We start from the raw sequence: 22,764 nt of genomic DNA on the forward strand, positions 1-22,764 counted from the left end.
CAAGAATTTCATGGAGTGTTAACTAATAAGAGGACAAGCTGTAACACAGAGATGTTACATCAATTAAAATTAACAGGCTCAGGAAACCACACAATGTACTTTAATGGAGGGAATGCAACTGCCCAATTATCAAAATTAGACTTTATCCCCTTTAATACTTACAATGCTAAAAAACCCTGGGAACAGATTTATATAAATACTATGTAGGGCCTACACGTCCACAAAATTTGCTACTGGGGAACTGTAATCATTGGGTAGGACACAGCCTTCCTTCTTGGCTCTCCTCTCTTAAAATACATTAAAGACAGACATACAAGCAATTTATATAATGACCACCCAGAGAAGCATGCACATTTATTTTTTAAATGCCCCCCTTTCATGAGGACCAAGCCTCAAGGTATTTAAAGGCTTTAGATTATGAAAACAAAGTCACTCTACTTTAAATATTTTAAAGAAAAAAGGAAAGCAAAAAATTGCAATCCTGTAGCATGACTCAAGAGGAACCACAGAAAAGAAACCTCTCACATAGGAGCCAGGTATGCCCCAAGCAGCCTTAGACAATGTTTGCAAAGCAATTACCACTGTATTTAAGGCACCTTCATTCAGTAACAATTACCTCCAGAAAACCTAGGCTAAAGCCTCCAGTCTAAAAAATGAAAAGAATAAAATAAATCCAAACCCAAACCCAGTACTGATTTAAAATACATACATTCATTTTTAAAAGGAAGTACTTTCAAATCTGTGACTAAACAGGAATTTTCTGTTGTAAAGCAGATATATTATGAAGAAAATAATTGAAACAGAAATTTTTTCTAGAACATATTTAGAAGAGTGTCCTGGTCACTTTGATGGAATATGATCAATAAATTATGGCAAAAAAAGATGTTTTTAACAAACTACCTTCATAAGGAATTTAAAGAATGATCATGTAATGCCACAGAGCAAGCTGGCCATTTGCTATTTAACGGAATGCAATCCTTAGTTATGAAGGATTTCATTTCCCCCAGCTGTGATGCAAACGGCCACAGCCAAAATTGCACTTGGCTGTTCCAAGGCATTTGACCACTCTAAGAACCTGACCAGAACAAAAAGCTTTAACAAATACACTCCTACAAATAAACACATGTAAACATTTGCAGAAGTCCTTTCCATATGGACTGCATCTGTTGGGAAGAACACACACACAATTCCAGTGTGACCCACTGTCTCCATAAAAGTGTCTCTGCCCTGATTTCTGTGTAAAACAGCTCACAAGGACCTGCAGGCCAATGAGCCTGTAAAGAATCCACCACAGCAGCTTCCCAGGTAAATAATAATCATGCACACAGAGATGTGCTTTTATCACATTATTCATCCTAGGCACAAACCTGCTCTGCAAAGAGGCATTGTAAAGTAAATAAAAGACTCTACTTATCCCTGCAGAAACAAATTCCTGACACTCATGATCAAGGAATCCCATCACATTTCATTTCAGCTACAACAAAGAACCCAAACCATATTTCCAGGAGGCTAAACTTTCCATTTCCTACAATAGTTTCCAAACAAGAACATGCATTTGGAGAAAAAAACCAAACCAGCAAATTTCACTGTTAAAACATTACTGTGGTGGGGGACAGAAAACACAAGTGCACTGGATTTGCCTCATCCGACTCCCAGTGCCATCCCCATGCCAACTGTGGAATGTGAACCAGAGGGAAAAACCCCCTCTTGTAGGCTCTGCCCTTAAAAATATGTTAGACACTGCATAAAATAGGCTGGATGTAGTTTTTCAACATATACATATCTACACGTCAAAATTGTCCTTACTGTTGTACTGATCTCCTGAAAATACAGCAGTTCAGAAAAAGCTGCTACTGTGCTTTGGTTTTTCACAAAAACTATATTTAAGACCTTGTAAACAACAAATAACTATAACGTTATAAAGTTCATTTTACCTCAAGCTGGAATAAATAACATTTAAAATGGAAACTTCATTTTCAAATAAAGTTGTCTCTGGGAATTCTTGCCAATCCTCCCTGTGGGAAGATGACAAAAGAATACACAAAGGAATCTTATTTACCCTTATTTCTTGTAGACTGTGGAGTGAGCATTACAAATGCTACTTGTTAAGACCTTTGTCTACAAGAGAAAAATGCTCTAGTTTATGTTATTATGGCGGCATAAAACCAAAGTTTATGCTCTCTTAATTCAGCTTAAAACAAAGCATCAGCTAATTTAAACGGAACCAATTTCCCAGTTTACAGAGCAGTAGGTGGCCACAAAGAAACAGCTACCTCAGTTTAAAAACGAATTAGCTTTTCATTAAGTTAGGGGAGCTTTTATATGCAGACAGGCCTAACATTCCACATGGTTAAGTGTAACATTAATTACCACTGTGCTGGAAGTGTTACATCAAACGTAACTCCTACTGCCAGTCCCTCACTTAATCATTGCTGAGAACTGGAATCAGTGGGACCTTCGAATATTCCAGATTTGCACTGAGGATGATGCATTGTATCATCTTTTCTATAAGAAGTTGAAACCCCATAAATTACAGTATAAATGTAGTCACACCCCTTAGTGATGTGGTTATAAACATCAGACAGATTTAAGCTCATTTTCTGAAGACCCACACACAACTAAATGAGCTACAACCACCAATTCACTTAATCACAGTAGGTACCACCTTTTAATGACTATTTCATTTGGTAACAGGACAATCAAATCACTTATTCTCCACTCCAGGGACTAAGGACAGACTCCAGGCACCTGTGATGGCAATACTAAGTATCAAAATATGGCATTTAAATGCTGGATATTTTTCCAAATTAAAAACCTTAATTAAAACCAAAAGAAGTGCTACGACACCAAGTCTTCTCTTTAAGCAGACTGAGTCTACATCTTGTGCAAATCACTTCTTCATTATGCTCTGTATTACTCTAATGTACAGTAGCCCTTGGCAATCAGAAAATGGTTTACTCTGAAGTGATGGCAGCATTGGCAAGCCATGGACCTGCTCCAGAAAAAAATTAGTTCCAGGACAATAAAGTCAACTTCATGGAAAATTCTGTATTTTATGGAATTAACTATTACTTTCTCATGTTATACAGTACCACTGTTAATTCAGCTTCTCCCTTCCTTTATCTGATAGGGTTTTTTTATACCTATGCAAGCAAAGAAGGCTAAAGCCAATTTCATAGGATCAGATCCCCAAATTTTGTGTTACCAGCTTTGAAAAAAAGACCTAAAATGGATGCAACCGACCTAAAGCATAATTATAAGGACACCTCTGTCCTTGGTGCCCTCTTTAACAACCATGAATCCTGAATATCCTGAATGGGAGCAATAGGGGCATCCCGGAGACCAGCTCCGTCCATACCACTGCAGTTTGTCCCCTCCTAATTTCTTTATGGGAGCAACAGGGGAAAAGTAGGGACTGAGTCTGTTTCTTATACTCACAGCAAATGTGAAAAAGCACTGTCTGAAAAGTCTCAAAGAAGAAAAAAGTCAGGTTAGGTAACTGGTCTCCTGTTTCCATCTGTGAGGCGCTGCCGACATCCATCCATCAAATGCAGTGAACAAAACCTCGCTGTAACCTGGAGAACCAAATGCTTCTACAATTACCCAAGACAACATCTAAGCAGTAGGAGCTCTCAGTAAGTTAACAGAGTGTGAGACTGAGTGACTCAAAGTACTATGCCCAGACAGAGTGTTCTCATAATGATCCCACTCCATCTCTATCCACTGGGCTGGGCTCAAAACCATCTGTATTATTTTTGGCGTGAATGTGCCTTCCCCCTCTATCAATTAACTATCACAGTAAGTCATGCTACCGCAGCTGAAGACAACTATAAATTACTGTCATTTTCCCAACATGCAAGCTCACAAGTGAATGATGATCCCAAATGATTCCAAGTGTTTGTTTTACAAAAACCAGGGAATGCATATTGACTTAATAGATGACAAACTTGAGGCTTATGATGAGAAACCGCCATTGTCTTTTAATCACAGTCTCACAATAAATGAAAATTAGAGAGCTTGTCCTGTCCCCTGGGACCATTTGTAAGATTGTAATTAGCTCAGTGACAACCCACATAAACTTGGATGGAAATGCTGCAGGAGAGAGCTGAAGCCAGTCTGTATTCACAAACTGAGACTACTAGCTGCAGTTGAAATCTCTTTCTAAATATTCCTCTCATTTAGCACATCCAGTAACTCCCAAAATCCATATATGCAAGCTGCAAGCCAGTCAGCTGCACCTATGGTTTTAGATCATCAACCAAGTCCTTCCCAGCAAGACTGCACAGTCAAATTCAACACAATCCCAGCACTAGCGCCATCGATGTCGGACCAAGCATAAATTGCTGAAACACAAATAAATAACACTCAAGGTCCCCCAGTAAATAAATGCACACCAACTCTGTTAACTAAACAGCACTGCTTGGGTGGTACAATTGCTGAGACACGAGTGCTACTCACTGCTGTGCAGCACAAGGGCAGGAGCTGTGGATTTGATTACAATGCAATACCAGAACATCTTCAGTGCACAAGTATGAGGAGCAGAGTATCATGCTTGGCCCAGTGTGGCTGGAATGAGGAGCTGGATGCATTTAAAGAAGACAGACATGTAGAGGACAAACTAAAATTAGAAGCACATTCCCATGGGCAGTCCATGAGAATACTAACACTCTGGTGAAGCCACTATAAAAAGAACTTCCAAATTTGGAAGGTGACTAGGAGGAAAGAGGTATCATTAAATCCCTCTCAACTGAAAAAAATGCCTGGATCAGCAGTTTTGTAGGAGCAGGAAAATCTCCAGTGCCGAAATCTGAAAAAGGCCAGCCTGAACTGAGCAATTACGAGCTATTTATCCACTGCCAGTGATGGGGGTTGGTGGCATTTGCAGGGTCAGAGCATTCACTCTGTGCTAGGATGCAGCATGGCAGTGGAAAGCTGAGGAGTAGACCAGCTTGCATCCTTTGGAATGCCATGGCTTTGACAGATAGTCCCAACAGCACAGCAACAAAATCAGGATGAAAAGGGAATGTGTGACTTTTTAAAGGCAAAAGTTTGAAGGAACAAGGAAAATCCTGAAGGACACCTGAAACACTCGCTACAAGCCAGGGGTGGTTAGGGGGATGTCTGTCAGCCTGGAACTCATTGGTGCTGTCCTGTGGCCCTCAGGCACCAGGGGATGATGAGCCTGGCTGGGAACAGCCTCTCACACCCCCGCCATGCACAGTAAAGGGTGACATCCCAGCAGAGCTATGGACATGCTGGGCCAAGCAGGCAGTCCAAGTCCTGATTTTCCATGTGCTGTTTCCAATATATAGTATCTAAGATACCATAACATCTGTTACTGAATGGGCATTCCATTAGTAAAGATGCAGAAGATGCATATGAAATGCAAAATGCCAGCAGAAAAGGGATTTCTGCACGTGAATGGCACAGACAAGTTTAGCCTATAAAATGCACTTCCAAATCCACACCTTGCAACTAAGGAAATCCTGCATTCCCAAGAGTCTGTCCCCGTTTATACAGTTTTTAGTCGAATTACACTTTCTTTAGGAATTTATGTCACAATATTTAAAATTAAAAGCAAATGGAATTTTAAGAAAAGAACAAAACCATCCGAACAGGGATGCAGCTGTATTTGGGAATATCCACTTTTCCTTCCAGTACCTGCTTTTCTGATCAGCAGGAAAGACTGAAATGAGTCTTCTCCAGGGTGCAAGAGGCCACAGACACATGCTGGAGTCTGGAAAATCCCAGCTAGGCACAGAGACACATTTATTTATTTATTTATTTAATTTCTATGCATAGGAAGGTGGTCAAACACTGGAGTGGTGCCTGGAGTGGCTATGCAATCTCCCTCCCTGGAGAGACTCCAAATGCAGCAGGATGGGCTCTGAGTAACCTAATTCTACCCTGAGCAGGGAGTTGGGACTGGATAACTTCCAGAGATCCCTTCCAACCCACATGGTTCCATGATCCATGGTACTTTTTTGCAGGGGCTGGGTATGTAAGCAAAGCGAGATGTCTGTGCAGATGGGAGTAGCCCCACAGATTGTCCCTCCTAATGAGCTTCCTAGCTTGGTATTGCTTCTGGAAAAGGAGCAAAGACATTCCAAAGCACCACTCCTGATTTATGGTTGCAAAGTCAAAACATAATCCACGCTCCAAAGTCAGGAGACCTTCCTTTTGTGTCTTACTGCTCCCAGCTCACATGCCCAGTGTTTGCTCATCCCTTTCCTTCCCTCTGCCCCCATGTCTGAATAGATCCTTTTCTGCTTGCCACAGGAAAATGGGGGGGTTAAGGTGGGATGCAGCTCTCAGGTGGCACAGACAGCCCAACACGCTCTCCTTGGAGGGACCTTTCCCAGAAGCAGGGTGCCAGGGTGACATCCTGGGTGACAGCTCACCCACCATGCATTAGGATGACAAACACTCCAAATGGGCAGATTTAGGCTGCCTGGGAAAAAAAATGCTGCCTGGATGATAATTCCTTATTTTCTCTTGGGAAAGGGAACAGGCCAAGACAAAAGTGCCCCACAGAGTGGGGCCAGCCCAGAGCCCCAAATGTCAAGGCTAGGGCAGGATTATCATGGAAAATGCATGATAACAGTTTTACCACCCCTGCAGGAGCTGCTCTAATGCTGTCCAGTGACACCCATCCACACCATCCAATACACTGCAACCTTTTTTCAGCTGGGGGTTGGTTTTTCCTTGCCCCCAGAACATGTAAAGATTTCCAATATTTGGGTATCAATCCAAGAACCAGTACAAAATTCACCTATTAGACCATCAGCAACCTGTAAAAGCAAAGGGAACGGAACTTACTAGATCCCCTAAAAATACTCTAAAAATGTCTGTGCTAGTTTTACTGAAAGAAAAAGCTTAGTTTAGCTGAAGTAGTAGAGATCTCTGTTTTTGGAGGAAAGGGTCCAGAGGAAAATTACATATTTGTGGTTTAGCTGGGAGTCATGATGTCTATCCGTATGCATAACATGTGGTTGCAGATTCATAATAAACAAAGCTTCCAAACAACAAAAAAATGTGAGTTCCCAAAGATCCATCTTGTGTGTGCAGAGAGAGAGCAATTCATTTCAGTTGATCTTATTTCCATGGCTCTTGAAGTCAGCAATGCAGCCAATTATGAAACTCTTCACTCCAGGAAACACATATAGAAAGTAAAGCAGAACAAGAGATGAAAATACAAGTGGGAAGTGTGGCAGCCATCCGAGCCCTCACCCCCAACAGCAGGATCCTCAAGAGAGGTGTTTAAATTCCACTTCCCGCTTCTGTGGATTACTCTATTTTACATTTCAAATGACTTGCTGCAAAAGTGGAGTGGACTTCACAGAAAGAAAAAATGTTTAAGAGACTCCGGATACACAATGAAAGAATTTTCATGCATTTAAGGAAACATACAAACACAGCTATAAGCAGGGATGGAAAATGCTTCAAGACCTGGTTCACACTTGATTTATACTGAATCATTACCTATTTTGGTGCAAATTAGGCATATACTTTCTGAGGCAAAAAATTACAAACTTAGTGGCAAATCTTAGTGAAACCTCATTTCCTCGGTCTATTATGGATGCTGCTACAGTTATCAGGGATATTACAGCCAGCAGTGCTTCACTTGAGCTAAAATAACCTTGTGCTCCATTAAAAGGAAAGAGAATTAATGTAGCGTGGCAAAGAGTGGTGTCATTGTCTGCACTCAAAGACATTTTTATGCTCCACAGTAACCCTGAAGAGCGGAACTTAAAGTTGCAATGCCACTTTTAGCAGAATGAAAGGATTCTGCTGCAAGCAAAATGGACAAAAGCTCTAACACCCAATAAAGCTGCCTTCCCCTTCTCTGCTGGCACACTCAGACCACATTATCTGATGCTTCATATGGCTCATGTTGAAAAGCACTGACACATTGATTAGCACTAAATAACTTAAAGTCTTTTAACTGTTGGGGGATTTTGATACTCCACTCACTTCAAGGCCACCAACAGCTCTACAGAAAGCCCTTCCACACCAAATCCCTACAAGAACAGCATTGAAAACCTTCAGGCTTTTCCTCTTAAACATCAACATACATTCACAAGAACTTCACCAACTAAAAGGAATCAGATGCAAAGCAGTAACAAAAACTGCTGAGAAGGAGAAAGCCTGCAGAAAACCCAGCTGCAACAAACCCCACTATGCCCCCCTGTGTGCTCTTGCCTGGTTCAGTTGCGTTCCAGTACATTTAATTTCACAAATAGCAACTGCAAAACCAGCTTCTGTATCCTGTTGTTGCACTTCACTAGTCAGCTACTTGCTGGAGCCACGGCTGACTTTAAACATTCCATCTGTAATTTTATAATACTCATTAAATTGGCTTTTACATTAAGTATGAAATCATGTTGCAACACCCGTTTATTTGGTTTCTTGATGTTTTATTTTAATTGTCTCAAGGACTATGGTTCACCTTATTCATCAGGGAAATTGCAAATTTAATTAACTCAACACAATGGATGAGATTTTAAATTGTTGAAGTGATCAGCTCATCTAAGCAATAAAAATAATTAAAAGAAGTGAGGTTCTCTAATGCATCAGTCCCACATAAACTAGAGCTTTATATTTATATTAAAAGCTCTATTTATTTATTTATTTATTTGCATAGCTATAGTTAATACATCCCCGAGGACCATGTTTATTGAGCATCAATTTATATAGTTGGGGATTGGTTTGATTTTCACTGCATCAGGAAAGAACTATATATTTTTGATGTAAAGAGTGAAACCTTAAATGAACCTCAGAAAAAATATTGTGCTGAAGAACTACATCCACTCAACCTGAACAGGCCTGATTTTCACCCTGTGTTTGGTTTACAGAGTAACTTTACTAATACCAGCTGAGCTACTCACAACTGTGCCACACTAAGACAAATGAAATTCAGAACAGAGTTTACTGCATCCATATTTTCTGTATATTAACAGTGTTTCTCTTGAGATTCTTGGGACTCCATGAAGTGCCATGCACATACTTGGCAAATATAATCATAAAGGACATATTGTTGTGCATAAAGCACACAAACCCCCCACATATCTTTAACTGCTGTCTTTTCAAAAAGGATAAGGCAATATGCAGTTTCTTATTTTCGCCCACATGAGGAATTTAACGACTTCGATGCTCATGTTTTGTGTTATGGTGGGGAGGCAAAGCAACCCCCAAATGCAGGCTTTTCCTCCTTTCTTTGTGGCAAAAGGAGTAAGTAAGCTGGACACAAGCACAGAGTGTGGTGAGGAGCAGCGCCAAGTTTGGGGGCTATCAATTTCCTCAGCCATTGATGACAAGTTCCCAGCTCAAAGCACGGAAATGAGCAGACTCCAAACAGACACCAACACACTCATGGAAGCAGATTAGGGATTTGTCTTTTTCCCTGTGTCCCAGCCTGTTCTGCATCTAGGCTGCCTCTTGGCCTGCTGCAATGCCAGCCTGCCTTGGAAAGACGCTTCCCCATGTTTCCACCTGCTGGTGCAGCTCCAGCTCTTCGTGGAGGAGAGACCTTCCTGCTCTCAGAGTACACTCGTGGCAATGCCACAGCTCCAGCCCTGCCGAGGCCAGACAAGCAGATCCACCGGAACAGGCTCAGGCCTATCGGAGGTGACCCAGCCCCGTCTCTGCCTGGCAGTCCTATTTACCTCTAAGTACCCTGACTTACAGAGCCACTCAGGGACAGCCTGGCCTCGTGCCAAAAGGACTTCATTTATCACCTGAAGGGCTGCCACATGTCAGTAAAATCTGCTGCTGCCTTTGGGGAAGGGATGAAGATTGATCAGAGTCAGACTCGAGCCTGATGTTGCTGGCTAATGGACCCAGCCTGCCTGCCATAGCTCAGACACTGTAACGTAAGGCCAAGGGAGGAGGTGGCAGAGGCAGGGAATGACAGGCTGTAAGGAAAGGGGAATGCAAAGCCAGCAGAAGCCCTCCAGTAGTTACAGAGAGATCTCAACGGTGTAACTCCCATTAGGAAAATATTACCCAGACTCAGCACAAACCCTGCCAGAGCAAACTCCACTTGGGAAAAAACTCCATGGTTTTACCAGGTTTGAATCAGCAACTTTCCAGACTGGGTCGGAGCTTGCATCATGAGGCTAATGCAGATTTTATCATTATTTGGGATCTCATAAACCAAAATTAGCAAAGCAGCTGCAAATCAATGCCAAAACTCGTAACAAGATGGTGCAACAGTGTTACACCACCGAAATTATATGAATTGCAAGACTAGAAATCAGAGTGCTAAAAAGCAACTTTACCTAAAGTTAAAAGAGGACCAAGAAATCAAAAGTTCACCAAAAGAAGATAAACGAGAGAAACCAGGAAAATGACACTGGATTTCTTGGTGAAGAGATGGTTACTTTCCTCACCAATTTTTTTCCAAATTTCTAAATTAAAAAATTGGGAGCATTAGTACACATGGAACTGCTGGAAAAGTAATAGTTACCCAAGATGACAAATCCTCCACGGGTATTTGTTCAGCAAAGGAAGTAAGCTTTTAATTTAACTTGATGTGCAATCTCACAAAGAAAAAGCACTAGATTCTCCGAACAGCAAGGCTTAACCTACATTTCCATCCATTTTAAACTCTCTGTAAAAACCAACCCTATATGCACTGATGTACAGCCATGTCACCGTGGTAAGAACCTGAGAAACACAGCAATTCTGCAAATCTCCCTAGTGCACAAAATCCTGCAGCCCAGGAGCTCTGTTACCACAGGAACATGAGCTGTGTTTGCCTAGAAATTTCCTACCGCAGTGTAGCAGAGGCCAGATTACTCAAGCAAAGCTGGAAGGAGAGAAAATACCAAAATTGCAAAGACTGACTGGGAAGAAAGGATTCTGAGGCCTCTCAAAGTTCCTTCTCAAGGCCTGGAAGTTCGGCTAATGCCTTTTGCCTCATTTTAATTCCCGAACAAAATTCAGCAGGGCTCGCTTTCTACTACAACTGTACAAACAACTAAGGTAACAAAAGGCAGAAATCTCAACAATGATACTGGTGAGGAGTAACTATAAATGCAAGTTGTGGGGTATGCCCAGCCCCTGCCCTGGAGGGATCTCTGCTGAGATAAGAGATTTCATAATCGCCCAGCAGGACTCCCTGGAAAGGCAACCACTTCTTTGGTCACGGCGAGAAAAGACAGACCCACAATCCTTTAGGAGACCCTATGCAGATCCTTTGTAACCCATTGGCCTTCACCCATCCCCTGTATCCCTAGAAAAGCTAAGGCTCCCTCCTGTGGGAGGGAGCTCTCGTCCCTGGCTTTACCCTTCACCGGAGTATGGACCAGCAATAAAGCTCCTTCCGTGCAGAACCAGCCACATGAGCCTCTCGTCTCTCTCTCTGCTCTGGCTTGGCCTGGAGGCTGCCCTGCAGAGCTGAGCTGGAATCAGGAGCTGATAATCACTACAGAGCTGACAGCCTCTGCAAGGGCCCTCCTGCCAGCAGCTGAGGGAAGACACCGGGCCTCGGGAAGGCGATTCCTTTTGGGACCATCTCTCTGGACCGGTCACCTCTTCCTACTGACCCCATCACCAGCTGTAATCATCACCAGCTCTAACAGGAAAGGATGAGGAAATTCTGTGGGTTTTAAACAAACTTTCACATATATATTACTTAACTGGGAAAGAGAGATTTGAAAAAGGAGAACAGAAAATACTGTTTGTAATCCACCTTCCTTATTTTTTCTACACCATTCACTAGGCGTCATAACTAGAAGGCTGGACAGAGAAGAAACCATAGATTTATTAAAAGGATGAATAAAAGAAAGTGATGCTGAAAAATGAACTGAATTAGTTATGTGCAAAGCAGTGTCTGCACAGCAAAGTTCAGCTTTCAGAGAGGTACTGGAGCCCTGCTCGTAGAAGTGAAACCAATTTCAAGGAAGGTTTTCATGACACTTCTTGGCTATGACCACGAACAGTAAGGACCGCACAGAAACAGACTCACTTAACATTTGGCCTTTCTTCAACAATATTTAGTTTCCCAAAAATAACTGCCTGTACATGGTTCTGAATAGCAGGAATAAATACGTCTTCAGGAATAGACAGTTCCGAATATAAAGCTTAAAAAAAGAATCCACACTACAAGTCAGAAAACATCATACCCCTAAGTTATCCTCACACTTCCATTGCCAAAAAACTATCTCCCCTTTTAAGGCTGATACACATTCTTGGGTAAGTGGAAGGAAGATCTCATAGCTTCCCTTCCAACACTTGTCTGGTGGGAATAATCAGTGATTTAATTTTTCATACGTGAATTCAGAACTTGGTATCTTTCCTAGCTCAGAATCACTCCTTCAGTAGAAACACCTAAGAAGAATTAGTCTCTCTCCAAACATATTTAAATACTTTCTTTGTGAATATTTGGTAGATACCTTGATTCATTAAATAATAATCTGATTTCATAAATACTTCCAAAAAGCCAGCAGAAAATATGTTCATTTCCTAAGGTTTTCTTGTTTGCAGTGATTACTCTGGGAGATCCAATCAGGAACTGAAAATATTTTCATATGTGTCTCCTTACTTTCCACATTTCAAAGTTTTATCTTTCTGAAAGAAAAAATTCTGCTTTACTCACATCCAGTTTTAAGATTCCTCTGCCAATACCAGAGGAACTTCTGAAGTTTAGGACCTATGACTACAGACTACAGTGGAAAGCTTTTGTCAAATGTCATCCTAAGATTTCCTAACTGCATAATGGCACTCATTAAATAGACCCGCCATCCAATCAGATATGAACTAGAGAGAAATACGCCATCATTGGGAAGCTAAAATATAGGTATGTTGATTGTTAAGAAGTTTAGTCCTGAAATCTTTCTTATCCTCATGAAATGACTAAATACTAAGTATTTTTCTGGTTAGGTACTAATTGGGTGCCTAACTTGGAAACACAGAACCAGTGATCTGCAAAAGTTTTTGAAAATTCTCTATTTTCACAGCAAAGATAATTGGAAAATATTTCCGGTGTTAAGATTATTTATTTAACTTTTTCTCTAAAGAAATAAATCTTGCTCATATGAAAAGTACAATGTGTTTACTCACAGGCTAAAATAAAAAAATGAGACTCACCACAGCTGGGCTGCTTTACTCTGACTGGAGAAAAGTATGAAAAAGGTAACTAAAGAGGGGTTTTCACCCTGGAGTATCTGGTACAGTCTAAAGACTTGGAAGGTAATTAATAGAAGAGATCATACAACACCATAAAAAAGGAATACTATTATTATATATGTATTACTTTAGTAAAAAAGTTACCCTGGAACTGACACCTTCACACTAAGTCACTTTTTGAAGGGACATTTAATCAAGCTAACTAGGAAGAATAAAGAATAGGCCTGAATGACCAGAGAAAGGATTAGTGAATTCTAATTTCAGAAATCTGTCCCTCTGCAATGAATATGTAATTTAAAAAGACGAGTAACTAAAAAAAAGCTACACGGGAGGAAAGTGAAGAAAACCATGCATGTCATCTTTGAGAAACCACCCAATCAATTAAACTAGATCTCTGCTATCCTACAGAAATCACACTGGAAAAAACAGTTATCATTTTTTTCTTATTTTTCCTAACTTAGACATACTCATTGTCAGAGCTGAGCTGCCTTCCTCTGGCACACTTCCTTTTTCACTCTCAGTGCTTCCTGGTGCGATGCAGCTCCATTACTCACCAGAGATAACAGTTTAAAGGGGGATACGGTAGTGACCCAGGCGTAAGAGCTCCAGCGGGCTGCTGGCAGCACTTGGAATGATTTTAGGGTCATCATTTAGCTGCCTGAGGGCACGGCTGCAGGAGAAGAAATAGGACAGAATACAATGCCTGCTGCCAAACCCTGGCATGTTAATTGCAGGTCATGAAAATCTTCTCTCAGACAGATGTAGAACACGGCAGCTTTTCTGAAACAGGAGCAGAACACTTTGTCCATTATCCCTTGAACTGTGCACCTTGGTGCAGGTGGTGATGCACACAGTTTGTGCAGATTTGCAGAGCCCTACCTGCCTGTCACCAAGGCTGTCATTGCCTATTTGCACTCCAAGCCAAACCTCACAGATACAAACTGTGCATGTGGAACAGCTGGTCTGCCACAGAGGAGCTGAACTCCATCCTACACTGCTCCAAGCCACTCAACACGGTGAAGACTTGTGACCACATTGAACCAATTTAGACTTTTGTTTCAACTGAGTTCTGTGCATTTCAGCCCTTCCCCTGCACCAGTTCACTATTGTCTTTTGTTCGTCTTCCCTGGCTTGTGGAAGCCCACAAATACATTCTGGTTCCAGCAAGGCCCAGGTGAATGACTCTGGAATCTGACTACACCCTATGTGTAACCACAGCTGCAGAAGGGCTGCACTGCCTCCCCAAAAGGAGGACATTCCCTTATCTCTCACCACTTTACAATGCAAAACCTTTGGTGGGATAAATAGCACAGATAACACTCCTCTTCCTCCTTAACCAAATTTCTAGGTCAACCTGTAAGCTTAAGAGAGATGCCACAGAAATTTGACATGTCATTTTGAGCTGTGGTACACTCGTCTCCACTTTCTATTTATCATTAAAACAAAGGAGCTGATTTCATCCCAGGCACCAAACAATTTTATTAGTCTAAAAATACCACAAAGAACAGGAAATTCCCACCCTTCTGCAGAAGTCTCAGGTACAGCAAATATCCTTGTGAGAGATACCCTTGGTATATAATTTGATGTTGGAAAAACTTAAAACCCCAGCTACAGTTCCCTTAAGATCAAGGTACTTACCTGTTTACACTGTTTCTAAAGCAAGGAGACAGACACACCTCCACAACACTTTATTTTTTGCTTTACATGGTTAGAAAACACAGCTCTGGAAATAAAAGGAGCAGAGCTTTCTTCATCAATGGAAGGACAGAATCTCAACACAAAACACAGTATAAAATAAGCATCTCACTAAAACCAGCACTAACTATTGACATTGGTCTGGCTCACTGTGCAACAGACACTGTCCACTGAAATTCTTCTGCAGGTCTCCAAAAGTCATGAGCAATCCTGGAAAAAAACCCACTACACACTGCTCAAAAAACCCCCAAACACCTGGCACAGAGAGCCACTGATGGCAGAGCAATGGCTCAAAGATGAGAACACTGCACGGTGCTTTAGGTGATCCAACAGAATATTGCATCCCATAGCAGAATTCGTATGGAGCACCACATTATAAAGAAAGAGCATTGCCTGGAGATATTTGCACTTGACTTCTCTGAGCTGCTCTTTGTATTTATTAATTTCCATTTCCCCTAAATTTTCTAATCTGATAAATACTGTACTAGGCAATGAAATGTTCCTACCGATATTAGGATGCTTCAGGAGGCGACAGATTCTAGCTTCTCTTTCCAGTTTCTGGTGATCTACAACAAAAGAAAGCAAAACAGTTGCTGTTACTATGAAGATTGACATAGTTTAGTGTATTTGCTTTAGAGAAGCAAAACCAATACATCATCTAATGTGATCTTTAAAAAAAAAAACCTTTTATTTAAATCCACTAATATTTTACATCCAAACTGTAATACTGAATTGATTATTTTTAACCTTTGGGTGGAGCAGGAGGCAGGAGCTCTGGACTTGTACATCACCTAGCCCTAACAACATTTCTGGAGATAAAATACTACTGCTTGTGCCAAGCTCTGTTTTCTACAATAAACAACACAAATACTCCAAGATACTACCTCTGGAAAATAGAACTGTTTGAAATGTAAAAAATATGCTTTGAACCTTGAAAATACTAAGAAAGGAACAAGTTTAGGAAAAGGTGCTTTGGATGACAACTCTAAAGAGTCAAAAATTCAGCATCAGATACTAAAATTAGAAAGTTCAATCCTTACTGCAAAGTGTCCAGTTAGATATGTAGGTTTAAAAGAACTATAGCAACAGATTTAAAATAAAACAGAGAAAGCAAACACCATCTTTAAAATACTTAACATGTCAAGTTTCTTACAACACTTTTTAAATCCCGAGGGAAGAACAAGAAGGAAAACTTCTTTAATTTTTCTGTAATTTGTACTTCCTAACATTTGCAGTCAACTGTAACAATAACTGAATCAATTTTTACACATGTTAACAGTTCAGATTATTTTTTATGCTTTAAAGAACTGGGATAGTTCTTGAGCTAGCCACTGCTTGTCAACTGACCCATCATACTTTCTGAGACCTCAGAGCCTCCATCACTTGTGTAAGAAAATCTGTCAGCTTAGCCTTCTTCTATGGTTACCTTAATGTTTATTAAAAAAAAAAGATTCAGAAGTTAAAAGCATTAAAAAAATATATAAATCTGCAAGATAAGCTTAAAGCTCTTTTTTTAAAGTTAAACTCTGCCACTGAGGTTTCCTGTTAAGATTTTTTAATCCCATTGCAACAAGACTGAAACATAAGCACAGACATCTACAGTTCCAGCACCTTCATGTCCAGCAGCTCTGGCTGTAACTTAATCATGGGCTGAGCACTTGGCACATTACCCAGAGCAAGCAGGGAGATGATCTGAAAGGCAAACTGAACTAACATGGGGTGAGAACAAAGATGAAAATGAGAACCCTGCCTCAAAAGCAAAGAAACCGTCCAGGGGCTGTTGGTTGTTGAGCATAGGAACTCTATCACTGGTGCACTACCAGCTCTGCTTTCGAAGGCTGTTCTGTACCACCTCCAGCTGTATTTACAGGATCCCTCAGCACAGCCAGAAACCTGGAAGGTGTCCGAGAGTCTTCTGTGAAGTGCTAAAAACATCCTGTGTCGACTCTTCAGGGGCAACACAGATATAATAAAGAACTTCAGCTTTGAATATGAAGTATGAACATTTGAAATTTCTTTGCTATTAACTGCTGCATCACAGCTTCTGAACTGAGACCGGGTATGATTAATATTCAGCTCTCCTTTGCAGACATGACAGTGGGCTCAGGTAACAAATACTAGAGCTGAACACTTTCAGGTATGAGGAGAGGCTAAAATGCTATTGCATGGTTTAAGAACAATAACTGTATTGATTAAAAAAGCATGCCTGATATTTTTTAAATCACAGCAAAAATATCTTAGAGATGCTGCTGGATGCACTGCAATATATGAAGGTACATCTACATCATCATCATCATCATTTTTATCGACTGCATTATAAATTCCCAGGTTTTCACTCCAAACTGAATGAGTATATTGATGGATGCCAATGAGGTGTTCTCTGCTGTCACATAATTAGAATAATAAGCTCTGTGCATTTAACTCCTTCAGTTGCTTGTGTCACAATAATTGCTATCACACCTGCTGGGTGACTGGAGGTACCTCACAGCCTGCACACTGTGCTGTGAGGCAGCAGAAAGAACATTAAATACTCCCTGAGTCAGGGATTTACGTGGACATTAAGGTCCAGAAGATGACAGCAGCACTTCCAAAGAAATAGAGTATGCCTTAGTGTTGTTAAGAGGAGTAAGTCTGCAGTGTGTTAAGTGTTTGGGGGTGGGACCAACTGCAAATTTAACTTCGTGGGGTATCCAAGAAAACAACTCTCCTGTAAAATCTGCACATTTCTTCTGTGAGTTTCGGGAAATCACATTCCTTCCTCTCTCCACTCAGTTTATTTACAAGTACTTGCAACTGCAAGGGCTGTGCCACCCGTAGCTATTTGTGTCACCCTGCCTCCTGCCAGGACTTGAGTACTGGGGAGCTAAAGGTGAATGTCAGAGGGCAGGGCACACTGAAATACTTCAAGCACTCAGCTCCCAAATATCTGAAGTGTAAGGTGTGCCACTGCTGAGTTCACTGGGAAAGAAGGGCCCTGCCACACAGCCAGGGAAACTACCTAGCAGGCACAACCCCCCACAAACCCTGAGAAAGTCTGGGATCGCATCTGGTGTAAAATGATTATGTTACAACAGTATCACAGGAAAAGTTATAGAAAAAATAAATGCAATAATAGGTCACTTATTGAAATAAAGAGTTAATTCCTCTCAATTTTGACAGCATATAATTCATCAGCTAAAACTGTGTTTACCTGCCAGGTAAACCTGAAACAGGAAAAAATATTATCAGGAACAGGAAGCCAAGCTTGAAAGCCACACAGATAATAAAAAGGGACTGCACAAATACATCTATATACTTGTTTCCTTTCCTCTCTTTTAATTATCTAGACTCAATTACAAACAGGTCTCCTACATTGTCTACTTAAGAGACTGTAATTAAATGAAAAATACAAGTGGAAGTTCAAAAAGCAGCAAAGCAAATACAGAAGAAGGAATCCTCTACAAATTCTGGATTATTTTATGAAAGCAACTCTCCATTAGTGAACAGTGGCCTCTACCACAGCAACAGCCCATTGCCTACATTGGAAAAAGATCACTGCCTGTCAACCACTGATACCATCAGAAGGAAGGCAGCAATGAGAATAATGCAGATTTATTAACGGAAAAAACCTTGCAGCCACCTACAAACAAGTTTAATCTGACATGGGGCCAAGAAAAAGAAAAAAAGAAAAAAAAAGATTTAATGCACTGAACCATGAAAATCTCAGCCTTTACAATAACTAACGAAACTGTGTGAAACCTGAAACAGAATACAGCTGTGGAAAACTGGGGGTACTCATAGACCATATAAACGTAAAATCTTGAACTAATCCTCATTTATATGACAATGTTCTAATAGACCACAAGCTAATATTATAATTTATGACACCTGCATCAGAAAATCAGACTGTCCGCACTGAGTTTCTACTAGGTAGGCAAATAAAATAACTAATTGCTTCAGTAGTATTAATATTTGCTTTTTTACAAAAGCTTACATACGTATACTACACACATTTCTTGGATTACATCACAACATTTTATAATTAAAGACACATAATGTATGTCTTTAATTATCCATTGTATGTCTTAATATATTAAGACAACTAATTAAAGTCTTCAGCATATATCTCCTCTACTAAAGTGCCATGAATCTTCACCCAAAGTGCTGATCCTGCATGACCACCCAAACTGAGCTTATCACCAGGGCAGAAATGTGCACCTGTCACTACCTATCAACACAGGTATCTAAAATGCAAACTTCTCCAAAGCAAAGAAGTTTTCTGTTATCTGTTGCAACTTTTGTAGTTGCTTTTTTGAATTTTATTATTAGAGCTTGCAGTCCACAGCAAACAATATAAAAGCATTTTCCCAATGCCCCTTTCACTGTCTGTACATTTATTTTTCCCCCCAGGAGTGACTGGATAGATTATTAGTCAGTATGAGGTGATGCATGTTTTGTCAAATGGCTTGCTTATGTTTTTGAGGATGGTCTCTACAACCTGCTTCCTACTCTGTTTTCCATGTTTTTCTTTACACAGCTAAATGAAGAGAAAACAAGGAGCACTAACTTGGAAGAGGCTCTTCAGAGTGCACTGCAAACCCAGACCACCATGGTGCCATTACATTCTGCCATGGAAATCAGAAAATGACTGCAGAAAGTCTGACAACAGGATGTACTAGGACACAGCTGTTCTAATTTTCTGATATTAGACTGACTAAAAGGACTTTCTCACTCTCCCTCCTAGAAAAACAAAGCTTTAAAAGCTTTAAAACCTTGTGATGCATTAAAACTCTCTTTTCTTCATGTCTTTTTTGTTTTTATTAGGACTTAAATTTTACTATTAAAGAACATAACTTCTGAGCACCTAAAATCTGACCAGAATAAGCTCTTCTATCGTACAAGAAGCTGCTGAGGAGATGAAGCCCTTCCCTAGAAACTGAAGCCCTGCTCCACAAAATTTCTAGGCAGCTCAGGGGCCAGGGACAACCTAACCACCCAACCTGCGAAGAGTTTTTGGGGTGTGCAGAGAGATGTGGAATACCTGGTACCATTCAGGCAGATAGCTACTGCATGGGAATTTGCATGGGCACAACAGACTTACTCCTGTGTCATATCCGACTCCTACTCACTACATCCAGGGCATTTGGAAGATTAAGGATTTAGAACTGAACCTGGAACCAGTCTACGCAGGATGTTGCTATAATGCAGTGGCACAGATGAAGTTAATGGAACTCTCCCTCGAGAAATAAATATGCTGCCTGTAGTACAAATATGCAAAACTGAAATGTTATGACCACGACAAATCCTTCAATACGTGCAGGTTTGTAGCCAAAAAAATCCCACAGAACTGCAAAATTTTTGGAGGGGGGAAAAAAGCATCGAAGAAAGTTTACATTTCAGCAATATCAAAACATCAAACGTGCAGCCTGAGTGATTGCAACTGCAGCCATGTTCCTTGTACACATTTTTCCCTGGCAGTTATACAAACCAATGTTTGTAACTCAGCGAGAAAGACGCACAGGTTAACAGAGCAACAACTTCACCCATCACCACCCTGATTATGTCAACTTTGCTGGCAACTGTCTAGAGCACGATGAAGTATCCTCAGTCTCATGGAATGTAAATATTTGTGATTTAAGGGCATGCTGTGTATAGGAATAATGCTACAACAGAGACTTGCTTTAAGTCCAGGAATGTGGTTTATACACAATCTAAATGCATCAAATGCAGTTTCTAAACTCTCTCTGATGAAGCATTAAGGCTCTGGAAACAGCCCAGTTCTATTTCTTAGACCTGACCATTTCTGTAAGTTGAAGTCACTAGTGAGTATCCTGGTTTCAGCCAGGATAATTTCCTTCCTAGTGGCTGGTACAGTGCTAAGTACTGGATTTAGGATGAGAATCATGTTGATCCCCCCCCCCCCCCACTGATGTTTTAGCTGCTGCTATAAAAGCAGAGTTTGCACTAAGTCAGCTTCTCACAGCACCCCACAGGTTGGGGCTGACCTGCTGGAGAGCAGCTCTGCAGAGAAGGACCTGTGGGTCTGGGTGGACAACAAGGGGTCCAAGAGCCAGCAGTGCCCTGGCAGCTGAGGATGCCAATGAGTGCAGAGGGAGAAGTGTGCAGGATGAGAGGGGTGATCCTCCCCCTCTGCTCTCCCCTGGTGGGACTACATCTGCAGTACTGGCTTCAGTTCTGGGCTCCCCAGCTCAAGACAGACAAGGAAGGACTGGGGAGGGTCCAGCAGAGGCTACAAAGATGATGAGGGGACTGGAGCACCTCTCTTACGAGGAAAGGCTGAGTGAACTGGGGCTCTTTAGCCTGGGGAAAAAAATGACTAAGAGGGAATCTTACCAATACAGACAAATATCCTAACGGGTGGCTGTCAAGAGGATGAGGCCAGACTTTTCCCAGTGGTGCCCAGTGACAAGACAAGGGACAAAGGGCACAAACTGTTCAGAAGCAGTCGCATCTGAATATGAGTGAAAACTTCTTTACTGTGAGGGTGACTAAGCACTGGAATAGGCTGCTCAGAGAGGTTGTGGAGTTTCCTTCTCTGGAAATACTCAACATTCACCTGGACATGACCCTGTGCAACCTGCTCCAGGTGAACCTACTTTAGCAAGGGACTGGATTAGAGGATTTCCAGAGGTCCCTGCCAACCCCAAACATTCTGGGATAAACTTGGAGGGAAGCTGGCTGCGGGCTGCTGCTCAGGAACTGGGTGGGCACTGGTCAATGAGCAGTTGCATCATGCATCACTTGTTTTGTATATTTTAATTCTTTAGTCATCATCCTCCTCCTATTACTTGTTACTATTATTCTCCCTTCCTTTTCTGTCTTAGTGAACTACCTTTAACTCAACCCACAAATCTTAATTTTATTTCTTCCGATTCTCTCGCCCATTCTCCTGCAGGGTGTGGGAGGAGGGAGAGAGTGAGGCTGTGTGGTGTTTAGCTGCCTGTCAGGTCAAACCACAAGAGTGGGGACCAATAGCATTACTAAGCCCCTGCCTGATCTGGTTCTTATAAAAGGCAATTTACAGACCTTTAGCAATTTGCAAGCCTTCATTTTCAGCCTGTAAGATGAAACAAGAAACACATTTATTCATGTAACAGCCCATCCCACAGCCCTCTGAATCTTCCATTACTGAGTTCAGGCTACAGCAGCGCTCACAGATAAACCTCAGTTACCCCCTCTGCTATTCTTACAGAGGTAAATGCTAAGGAACGTAGTCCCTCAATTCCCAAAAGCACTTTTTCAAAACGAATGCTCCAGCATTCAGTACCTGCTCCTGGGGAGATATTTGAACAGAGCCTTTACTTATTCCTCTCTTCCTAGTATTTATAGCTCGGAAAGTGGGACATTCTTAGAATAAACAATTACAGACATTGCGAGTACTCATCTGACCCACCCCTCCTAATGTTTCCTGAGCAGAATCACGCGCCAGGTGTTCATTGTTATGAAGGCATCTTCTCCATGGATACCCCGCTCCGTAATGGGTAGGAGCATGCAACAACAATAGCACAGCCAATTCTTTTATTAGGCCATCGGTCAAAAGCATCAACAGAGCAGAAATCAGGGCACTGAGTATGCCTCCAGTTATTTCTGTGCCTGTGTTCCCATACACACTTCTCTTCAACAAGCTGCTGAATATCAAGGAGAAGCAAAATATATTAATTGAAGATGCTTCGTAAAATAATGAATAAACCCCACACCTGTAGAGCTTCAAATTCTGCCCCAGGGCATTAAGAAAACAAAAGGCACATTTGTGCTCAGCTGCAAAGGCCTCCAACAATAACCGTTCTCAGCTGGCTGATGTTCCTGCAGGGCTTTCTTCCACTTCCCACCTGCTTTCTGTGTTAATATTTTACCCTTCATAGTGCACAAGAAATTGATAAACGGACAGAGAGACCTGATTCCCACCTACAATGCACAGATTACAGAGGCAGAGACACT

At 41.3% G+C, this 22,764-nt stretch overlaps 1 protein-coding gene across 26 annotated transcripts in view; it reads right to left on the reverse strand.

The window, feature by feature from the left end:
* CAMK2D (calcium/calmodulin dependent protein kinase II delta) overlaps positions 1–22,764 on the reverse strand; it is a 123,123-nt gene that overhangs the window by 59,414 nt on the left and 40,945 nt on the right. For all 26 annotated transcript variants that reach the window (XR_011150395.1, XM_069012497.1, XM_069012496.1 and 23 more), the window contains one exon: positions 15,333–15,392. Coding sequence is in view for 25 of the 26 variants with exons in the window: in XM_069012497.1 (XP_068868598.1) it covers positions 15,333–15,392 (60 nt within the window). In the remaining variant the exon portion in view is untranslated. The remainder of the gene's footprint in view (positions 1–15,332; positions 15,393–22,764) is intronic.

Source organism: Aphelocoma coerulescens, chromosome 4 (assembly GCF_041296385.1).
Source record: "Aphelocoma coerulescens isolate FSJ_1873_10779 chromosome 4, UR_Acoe_1.0, whole genome shotgun sequence".
Taxonomy (NCBI): Eukaryota; Metazoa; Chordata; class Aves; order Passeriformes; family Corvidae; genus Aphelocoma; species Aphelocoma coerulescens.